Source organism: Pteropus medius, unplaced genomic scaffold (genome assembly GCF_902729225.1).
Source record: "Pteropus medius unplaced genomic scaffold, Ma_sr-lr_union100, whole genome shotgun sequence".
Taxonomy (NCBI): Eukaryota; Metazoa; Chordata; class Mammalia; order Chiroptera; family Pteropodidae; genus Pteropus; species Pteropus medius.
The window spans coordinates 6,684,148-6,694,830 of NW_024344378.1; the positions used below are offsets into that span (position 1 = coordinate 6,684,148).

Consider the following 10,683-nt stretch of genomic DNA (forward strand, 5'->3'; position numbering starts at 1 on the left):
CATCTCTTCTGTCTTCTCCCGGGGGTGCGGGGAGGGGAGCTTAGCCTGTCTGTTTTTAAAGCGTTCCTCGGAGGTGGGAGCTAAGAGGTGAAGAATACCTTACTCTGATTTTTTTTTTTTTCCTCTTTAGGTCCAGAGGGTGCAAACCTCTTTATTTACCACCTTCCACAGGAGTTTGGAGACCAGGACATTCTGCAGATGTTCATGCCTTTTGGAAATGTTATCTCTGCTAAAGTCTTCATTGACAAACAGACCAATCTGAGCAAGTGCTTTGGTATGCAAAAGAAACCAAGCTAGACTATTACAGCACTCACCACCTCCCCCACCCCCACCCCCCCAAGTGAGGCGGCCCAGGAAGGAAGCTGTAAATGGCAGATATTTCGGAAGTCAGGGTAGGGCCTTCCCTGTGCAGTGGTGTTTCCTGGTTCTCTGGATCCACGTACGCGGACTGGGCAAAGTCACTGACTCAGAGAGGAGGGGGCTGTAAAAAAGGAAGGATCTGGGAACTTAAACCACGTGCCCACACAGCAGGTAATGTTCTGCAGGACACGGTGGATGGATGTGCCCCCTACATGTATCTCCTGATGGGTCACCGTAGAGCCACAGCAGTGTCTTTGAATCTCACAGATTGAACCACAAGCTACCAGTTGGGAATACAGTTACCAGACTATAGTTTAATCTGTCCTGATACAGAACGGCACTGCAGCCACCTTGCCACTAATTCCTTACCTTGCCAGGTTCAGTGTGACTCAGCCACTGTGGCTGCATGTGGCAACACGTGGCACTGGGGGCTTGCCGCGCAGCACCCTGACACTGCGCACACAGGCTCAGGCCTCCCCAGTAGGGGTGCGGTCGGGCAGGCTGCCACTGCAGCTGAGTGCAGGGGTGGGTGGGCGATGTGTCGCATGGCCACATAAAGAGCTGCGTTGTGCTGGGGTTCAGGAGCCAGAGAAGCCACGCAAGGTGTGTGTGCAGGGGCTGGCGGAGTGCACAGGGAGCACGGGAGGGGCAGGTATTCCGAGGACACTGGGAGGCCCGGCCTCGGGGGCCCAGGCTGTCGCGCCCGCCCGCCCGCCCTCAAGCAGCCCAGGCTCTGCCCCCCAGGGCATTTTTTGCCCCAAGAGAGGAAAGCTCTCTGCCTGCACTGGTGCGCTGAAGCGGGAGGAGGGCAGCGATTGTGTGTTATTTTTCAAACCCATTTAGTCCCCAGAGTGGTTGGGGGCTAGTAGGCAGAATGTTCAGAGTACATATTACTCACTTGACGAGTTCTGGCCCAGGTCGAGAAAGAAGATTTGCTTGAGTCACTCCTCCAGTTTACTAATTCACCTTGGTGGGAGGTATAAACAGCATAAGACAAAACAAAGCAGAACAGATAAGGGCCAGAGGGAACTGTGTGGTATAAAGAACATCAGAGGTGGGAGAGGTTCTCAGACGGCCGAAAACTCAACTTGGCGTTTGGCAGACTGGTGATGGGGCAACCAGAATGTTCTGGCTGCTAAAATACGCCGTTATCGTAACGTCTTTCTAATTTCCGTGCTGTCGCCCGGGATGGTCTGAAACTTCTGTTGTTAGGGGAATTAGTACGCCCCCATTTCAGTCACGGTTTTTCTCCAAGTGGAAGGGCCATCAGCCTGAACCCACTGTGCTGCTGCTGCTGTGACAGGTGTGTCAGCCCCTGGCACTGGTTCAGGCGAGCGCGACACAGAGTAAGTTGTTACACGGGCTGTGTGTGTCTCACCACGAGCTGACCCTTGGGAGCTTCCCCGCACAGGTTCTGGGCCAGACTTTTATTTGCCTCATCACCAAACAATGCCCTGGGCTCATCTGGAGGTTGACTGAAAAGGGATTGAGCTTCATGGCTTGATTTTGAGAAAATATTTACTGCTTTGAAAAGAACTCAGCCCACAAGCTACTCCACCAGTGTGTGCATGGCAACGCGAGCCGCAGCTGTGGGTGTGAGCAGACAGTTGTATTTCGCATGATGGGCCGTGTTTTCGGTTTTTATTGGAAGCCGTGGCATCCCATACTGAGGTTTCTCAGTGAGCCAGTGTAATTTCTTGGGATTCCAGGTTCGCTAGTCATAAGGTGGTACCCCATTCCGTCCTGACCTCTTGGCCAGTTTTCGTTATCCATTTCACCCTTGACCCATCTCCATTCTTTAATCATCTTTGTACTTCTGGATAAAAACCCAGAGGGAAAGGAGAACGTCTGACAGGTATCTTCTATTTATCTATCTATTGGGAATTAGATTTCACAAAAAGTTAAATTACCATTTGCAATAATGCTTGCCTGTGAGAAACTTTTCTGCTTTCTACTACCTGCTCATGTTTGTCAGCTGAGAACTCTGCTAAAGGTACATTAATGTCCTTCTCCCTCTAGTTTATAAAGGAATTTTCTCTTTAGCTCTAAACTTGAATAGTCGGTGGACGGAGAAGCTTGGTCTAGAACCTTCTGAAGAGCTGATGTCCAATCAGGACAACAGCTTCCTTTTACCACCAACAGTAAGTAGGGACTGTACAGGCTCAACACTCTGGCACTGGAAGTATCAGGAAGGCTTCGCAGGCACCACCGCCCCCAGCCCCAGCCCCAGCCCCAGCCCCGGTGTTAGATCAAACTCTGTGGAATCCTGTTTCTTAGTCTGTGCAGTTATCATCAGTTCTTTTTCCAAATCATGCCCTTCCGTCTTTTTTGGTGGTGAATGCCAGAGCAGGGAAAAGATACTGGGGACAGTTAGGCCCAGAGCTACTTAGACTGTTTATTCCCCTAGACTCTCGGGAGTACAGGAGATCAGTTTCCATTCTGTAGAACTCAGTGGAGCTCTGAAAACGGGAGCTGAGATGAGGGGACGATCCAGCATTTCCCCCAGGCCCCTAGTCATGACTCCAACATGTTAAAAATCAAGTGTAAGTTATTCTAGAGTTAATTCACTAACTCCATCCTGTAGCCGAACAGGTGTGGGTTCTGTGGCATGGATGGTGACCTGGACTGAAAGGCAGCAGGTCTCTAGCAGGACACCGTTAGCCAGCCCTGCCCTTAATTATCCTGCCTTTTGAGCTCAACTGGGTTGAGCTTCTGGGCCCTTCCAGCCCTGGACTGTCTGCCTGTGCCCTGCTCAGATGAGCAGCGCCCACCCGTGCTCCTGGGTTCTTGCAGAAGGATTCTAAGGGGCTTCACTGATGTCAGCGAGCAGAGACTCAGCTTTCGGCAGCATCCGGCTGGCCTTGTCGCTGCCTCGCAGTGGGCCGCCCGCTGTTGCCCCTGACACGCGCCCGCGTGGCCATGGGACCAGTGCGTGACCATTCGCATTGCGCTGTCCAGCTGTCCTGTGGGGCCCTGGCCCCCTTCTCTGCTCCACTGCCGCTCCATCTTGATTTCCGCCTTCCCTCCCCTTGTGTTTTCCAGGTTTTGTTAGCTACGACAATCCCGTGTCTGCGCAAGCTGCTATCCAGGCTATGAATGGCTTTCAGATTGGCATGAAACGTTTGAAGGTCCAGCTGAAGCGCTCCAAAAACGACAGCAAACCTTACTGATCCTAACCCCAGAGGCTCCCTGCTCTTATTTTAGCTTTCTTAGGGTAAGTCCCACGAGCCAGCCTGTTCTCAACAGGAAAGGCAGAGGAGGACCACATTGCCAACTTTTACCAAGAGAGACGATTATTTTTACAATAAGGCCTCCATTTCCCCCCTGCCCCCCACCCAGTTCGCCATATTTAAAACTTGGGCTACCTTGTTTCTATCGAGTAAACTCCTCCAGTTGTGCCACTGTATTCTCCTTTGTTTTGCAATTTGAATCTCCTTTTACCTTTTTTTGTTGTTTTTGTTTTTTTTGCTTTTTTAAAGAAAAACACATACACAAATAAATGACATCTTGAGAATTTAAAAGGCAAACAAAGGCTAACGTGCACTTCTGACTCTGAGACCCCTGGTGCCCTGCCTGGAGAATTCGCGCGTCCTGTGGCGCTCGCCCCTAGGAGGGCACCAGCTGTTTAGAGGTCAAGGGTGGCCTAGCGCAGGAGAAAAGCCAGGAAAAGCACTTAAAACAATACAAAATGTCTTTCCACTACATTTGGTTCGTTTTAATAAGCAGGATTTTATTTTAGGGTTCAAAGAAACATGACATTTATTGGTCAGGTTATTACACTGGTTGTCTATTTTGTTATTGTTTTATTTTAGTTCTTAGAAAGGATTAATGTAAAAAAAGATTTAGAGATCTGTTTCTTAAAGCTACAGGGTTTAAAAATAAAAAAAGGAATGAAAATACTTGATGTTTCTTGAAAGATAAATTTAATAATAAATAATACATAAATAATACATAAATAAAAAAGAAAGCCACAGGCCTGTAAATTTTATTTGTAAAAAAAGCATTTCTATTTTTGTACAAAATTTTTACTGCCTCAGAAATAATGGAAGTTATTTATTGCCTATTGTTAACTTATTGGGTACCTGAAGAGCAGTTCTCTGTGCTGGCTAGAGCCTTCTGAAGTAGTCTCTAGAGGAATCGTTCTAGGAATGGGCTTTTTTTCACCGTTGAACTCTAGGCCTGAAGTTCATGCTTTATCCTCTTGTCGTTTGTATCTGTCTGATTATTTTGTTCGTAACTTCCATTATCTAGTTTACAGTTCAGTTGTCTGACTTTCCCGTATGTTACATTCGTTGAAACTGGATCCTCCCCACTGTCCCTTGCAGCCCCTCACCCCAAAACACTCAGAATCCATCCCCTCCCTCTCCCTCTCTGGATGGATTCTCTTGGGGTTCCATTGTGCTGTGGATAGAGATTGTAAGAAATGCAAATTATGTGGATGGCTCATAGACTCCCTAATGACCTAAGATTTGCATTAGTTTTTCTCCTGCACCCTTAAGAGTGATTTTGTTGCTGCTGCGTAGATTCTGTGTAACTTTTTACTCTCCCTTGTTTTCTCCCTAGACATCTTCATGCCCGTTAGTTCACCGTTTGCCTAGCATGTCCCTGTGGCGTCTCAAAAAAAAAGTTTCATCGTCCCGTCATTGTTTCTGATGTCTTTCTGACCTCACATCATATTTGGTTCTCCTACTGACCTTTGATCTAGTTTGACCTTTGAAATTTGCATGTGACCTCATCTAGCTATGAATTCTGGGAAATCAATGTGAAAAACATTGCTGCATTCATGCAAGACTGAAATTTATTATTAGAAAAATTATAGAAAAAAAAACCTGTGGCAAAAATGTTTTTTTTTTTCTTTTCATAAAACAGACTTGAAAGTATTATACAGGGATTGGCATTCTTCCCGGTCACTGGTAACAATAGCAATATGTGTCCAGGGACACAGAATGTTGGTTTCTAACAGACTACTTCCAAAAACAGTTTGAGAAAAAAACTGTCTGATTTTAAGTCTCTAGAGGTCTGTAATAGTTTTTACATTTTTCAGGCAGTGTAAAGTTTTTTGATAAGGCCATTTTAGGTGGCTCACTTTCTCATTAAGATATATATATAGAACCACTTTTTGTAGATTAGTATAAGAAAAATATTTACCCTGTTTTGGGGCAAATGCTACCTATTTGTGTCACCTTTTGCTGAACTGACTCACAGTTAGACAATCCATGGTTTAATGCACATGAAATTACCTATATTTTATACTGTTTCAATGTACAGGAGGAAGGTTACTGTAAACTGTGTTGCGTTGGTGCTTCTGTGAATTAAGTTGTGGTTTCATCATGAGTCTTATGGTCTTAATGTTCTTTGTTGATAAGACAAGTTTAGAATTGGTTTGCTTAAAAAAGAATTTCAAAAAAAAAAAGTTTGCTTAAAAAATTTCATGTGAGGGGGAAAAAAATACCTATTCCAGAATAAGTTTTGTGTTGGCTTGTAAAGCATTGATGTCATTTTCTTTTTTTTATTGTGGACTATTTAGATGTGTTTGTGTTCAGCAAAATGTGATTTTTTTTCTTTTAAAGAAAAAAGTGAAACTACATAGTGCCAAATTCCAAAGGTACTTCCTTCCTAGAGCTTCAGTGTGTTTCTTGTGAGAAGTAATTTGATAACATGGGTATTTTATTATGTGTTTTGTATAAATCCCTAATATTTAAAAAACAAAAAACAAAAAAAAAGAGGTTAAAAAGTTTGTTAACTTGCTATCCTGTGGTCTTGTTGCCTGAAATTGTTATTGTTCGTTATTTCTCTATGATGTTTTTTGTAAGACATTGTATAAGTGCCCATGTCTCACTTTTTTAACCACTCTGCACATCAATGCTGTGATGGCAACCTCACAATGTATTTTCTTCATTATATATGGAAACCTCTAAGGTGAGAAAGTTTTGAACTTTTAACCCTTTCTACCCAGAGCTATCTGGAATGTTGATAACTTTTATACTGTCATGATTTTAGTTTGTTTTGGGTTTTGGATTTTTTTTGTCATCACATATATCTTCTCTGAGTTGTTTTTTTGTCCTTACTACTTTAACCCTTTGGTCGAGATCCAAAAGAAAAACTCCACAAGGCACATCTAAAGGAAAAATATATACTTTAACCCTAATTTTTTTCCTATACCATTTTTTAATTTTGATTATTTCTGGTCATTTAAAAAAAAGTTCTGAATGTGCTGCTGGAATTCCTTCTTCAGTTTTAAACAGTTTACTCGATAATCCTTCTGAGGGGGATGGTTAATAGATTCAGCACCTAAATAAACTTTAAATTCTATATGCTTTTGAGATCAGGTTTAGTGGTATGGTCTAGTTTAGGATATTTTCATATACCTTCCAGTTAAATGACTTTGTGATTGGGTGGTATTTTTGCTTTTGTTTCTTAAATACTCCTAATTAATATTTCTAATCAGCCATGTGCTGGGGATTCTCTAACCCCAGCAAGGCCTCTGAAACAGCAAGGTGTGTGGAGTTAGAAGCTGATGATAGTCTTCGTCTTTATTTTAATTGAATGCATGTACTGACCATACAAGTAAAACTCAGTTCTTTATCACGGTTACTGACCAAATATCTAGCATCGGTTCCTGCTGCCACTTTTTAAAGTGCCATATTACTTTGATTTCCTGTGAACAGATAGATCTCTTGCTGTCTTGACAAATCCCAGTGTTATCCCTACAGCCCCCGCCCCCCGCCCACCCCTAAAGTCCTGCCTTCCTGAAAGCAGGCCCTGGAAGCTTCTTTGTCTCTAATGGCGTTCAGAAATTGCTGACTCCTTTTGTCCTCGTCCCGGTCACCACCCTGCTTGGTTCAATGTGTGTGGATGTGATAGCCCTGGGATGGAAAGAACTAGCCTCTAATGATGCAAAAAAAAAAAAAAGTTTCCTTCTTATAGCACATGCACTTATAATGAAATGATTTGTATTATCCTCACACGTGTTTACTACTGCTGGGGCCTTCCTTCATCCTTTGAGGGCTATTTTGTACTTCCTGCAGCAATCAGCTGAAAAGTTATCACACGTCTCATATATAGTATATGGTGGTGTGTAGAAAGCATGCATAGGGACGCAAGAGAACACCATTTGAATTAGATTGTTTTGTTCTGAATCTCTTACCAATTTCTACATAGATCTCAAGAAACACTTTCCACTTTCTTCACGGAAGCAAACTGCCCTCTTTTCCTTTCACCCACCTGCAGAAGAACTGAGTGCAGTTGACAAGAGGCTCAGGGCGGCACTTTAAGTTGAGTGGTTCTTATTTTGCAGGCAACCAAGACATTCAGGGGGAACATTTTTTTTCCCCCCCATAAAAGTATCATTGTTATAACGATAACCCTTCTCAGAGACAAGCTGTCCTTCTAGTCACTTTATCTTTTACTATCAAAAGGAAAAAGCTGCAAGGGTGCAAAGGGCCTGTGCCAGAAGAAAAAACACACAGGGAAACTGCTTTTTTTAAAAATCAAATGTATAGTCATTTTTAAACTAAATTAGAGAACTGTGATAAAATGGCAGTCCTCAAGGCGTAACAAGTTCATCTTTCTTTCACCATAGGGGTTCTAGTTCTTTGGCTTGTGCTACTCTGGACTCATTTTACTGTTTGTTTTTATTATCTTAAGTGCTAATTAACAAGAAATAAAATTTTAAAAAAAAACCTGTAGTTTCATTACCTTTTTAAATAATGTCATACAAAAAATGTATTTGTGTTTTTTTGTGCTGTGAGAATGTTTGTAGATTAATATCATTTTGTTTAGAATTACAAAATAGTTTTTAAATATTGTCTGAGAAAAGCCAAAGTTAATGCAACCTAGTGGAAACTGTAAGACCATTTGAGTATTGTTTGTTTTATTGATGCATTCGGATTTTGTTGTTTGATGGAATTTGAGCCAAAAAAAAAAAAAATACACAGGCTTTCCTATTTCTACAACTGATTGTACTTATGCATTTTGTACCAGTGGAACTTTTTATACTGGAGATTTAAAAAATGGAAATTTTTGTGGCTTACTCTAGTGGGCCCCCTGACAATGACTGATTTCAAGTTTGATTTCTGGTTGATAGAAAGAAAGTTGCTTTTCTTTTGAGAATTAAAAACTTTGGCTTGATTTCTTTTTTCCCTTTGCTTATATCTAGCATTAGAATTTTGTCTTAAAATACAGCGGTAAGTTTCACTTTTTTATTCTGTATTGTGCAATTACACAATAAGGTAATTAGATTTAGAAGTACTCAGTCACTTTAAGTGGATAAATGTATTAGTTAAAACTTTAGGGGTTTGCTTTTTTGCTGTTTAGATCAAAGTTTTTTCTGATTCTTCTGTCCTCATTGTGAACATAACCGTGTAGTTGAAACAGTCAAACTTATTTTTGTAACGTATGTTATTGTGTGATGCAGTTTTTTGCTTCTGTCTCCAATATTAAACCATTTTCCTAATACTTGTCTCTCTCTCTGCGTGTTGTATTGTTGGTAGTCATTATATGTTGGTGATACATCTACACACCTCACTGTTTCACGTATCTGTTTTTTTTCTATATGTTGTGTAAAAAGATACAGTCGATTCCACCTAAGTGAATATCTGATTTGGGGGAAGGGGAAACTGCACACCACCCACCTCTGCTTTACATACAATAGCCCGTTTTAAGCACTGCTTCTTAGATTTATACTTGTTTCTGTGATTCACCTGAATAACTACCTACAGAGTTGGATTTGTCGAGACCTCTTAGGGTCTTTTGCCTACACTGGTAAATTCCGCCCTCACATCTCTCCCCTCTCCCCCGTCACGGTGCATGTATGCAGTGCTTGACGGTCATTTAAAACTGCTGCTGCTTTGCTGCATAACCTTAAGAAGAGAAGCAGCAGAACTATCTACCTACAAGTTCAAAGGCATAACATCACAGTCAAACTCGCCATAGAAACTAATCACATTCTTAAAAGAGGTGCACTAGCAAGGGCAGAAAAAATAAACTTACATGGTGAATAGAAGCTGTGAAAAGAGTTAAGTATCTGTTGCCATCAATTGAGAGACATGTACACAAAAGTAATTTAAATTATGTATTTTTAGAGCTACCTGAAGCCTGCAGGGACTTTTAATTATTAAAACCAATGGAAGAAAAAAAAATATTTCCAAGAGCTCAGATGGAAGCCCTACTCCATCGGGTAGGGTGGGAGGAGGAAGTTTCTCTGCTCTCTAGTCCACTTCTAGTCTATTTCCAAATGAAAGCCAAGAATGCCCTAGGCAGCCCAGCTCCCTCCTGAATGAAGGCATACTTTTTAAAAAGCCTTGTCCCCACTCTCACCCCACCCCACTTATCAAAAGGAGAGCTAACGAAAAAAACAATCGCTTCTATGCCCTCTCAAACTGAAGACACGGGCCCTCCTGTTTCTGCCCATGGCTCATGCTCAGGAATCTGACTGCTCTCCAAGTGCTCTTAAGAGATTCCATTGATGTTCGCTCCCTGTCTTCTCTCCTCCCAACTCTGCAGACGCACAAGCTCTGACTCAGGCCACCCGGCACTGGGCAGCTTTCCTCCAGCTGCCAATGAGGTTTTCCCTGCAGGTGCCCCCTGCAGGATCTCCGCCACCCTCTGGTTTCAGCCCTTCTGACCCCTAGATTGTCTTGTCCAGTCAGCTCAACAACAGAGGGCCTGGAGAGGTGGAGGTAAGGAGGCTCTTTTCCCCCATAGGCCAAACACCTCAGTGAAGTGACTTCTACCAGCTCCAAACCTGCACAGATGGCAGCTGATCTCCTGCCAATACTTCTATTGTAAATCTCATCATAGCCTTCATCGGTTTGCCTCTGAAAACCCACAGCTTACATTAGTGGGAAAAGATGGCCAAGGGTTTGATATTTTGGGGGGTGGGGGGTGAGAGGGAGGGGAGAAGGGGGAAAAAGAGGGTAAGCAATACCAAGATGCAAGTGTTTATTTTTAAAATGTGTATGTGTGTATATGTATGTGTGTATATATACATATATACATATACATATATATGTATATGTATATATGTATATATACACACACACATAATTTCCACCACTTGCCACAAGGCAAAATACTCATGCTAAGTAAAAGAAGGGAAAGACAGCCAGGTTTTTTTTTTTTTGGTGGTTGTTCTGGAGAAACAAAATAATTCTCCAAAGAAGGGAACAAAAATGCAAGTTCCCTTAAGCACTGACTGTAAAGTTGGTCCCTGCCTGAACTCGAGCTTATCGTTCTGACTGGAAAACATCGCTGCAGTGCCAGCAAGGTGTATCTGTGCCACGCACGGACCACCTCGGGAAATTACAGGACTGTCAGCGTTTA

The 10,683-nt window shown here is 42.6% G+C and overlaps 1 protein-coding gene across 14 annotated transcripts in view; it reads left to right on the forward strand.

Moving 5' to 3' along the window:
- The window catches only part of CELF2 (CUGBP Elav-like family member 2), a 473,931-nt gene extending 465,114 nt beyond the window's left edge, over positions 1 to 8,817 (forward strand). For 12 of the 14 annotated variants that reach the window (XM_039871055.1, XM_039871054.1, XM_039871051.1 and 9 more), the window contains 3 exons: positions 131 to 274; positions 3,403 to 3,574; positions 4,924 to 8,817. In XM_039871055.1, coding sequence (XP_039726989.1) covers positions 131 to 274; positions 3,403 to 3,530 — 272 coding nt within the window. In that variant the 3' untranslated portion in view covers positions 3,531 to 3,574; positions 4,924 to 8,817. Of the gene's footprint in view, positions 1 to 130; positions 275 to 3,402 lie in introns of all 14 variants that reach the window. The other 2 variants (XM_039871061.1, XM_039871058.1) reach the window with 1 other exon arrangement.
- The last annotated feature ends 1,866 nt before the right edge of the window (positions 8,818 to 10,683 follow it).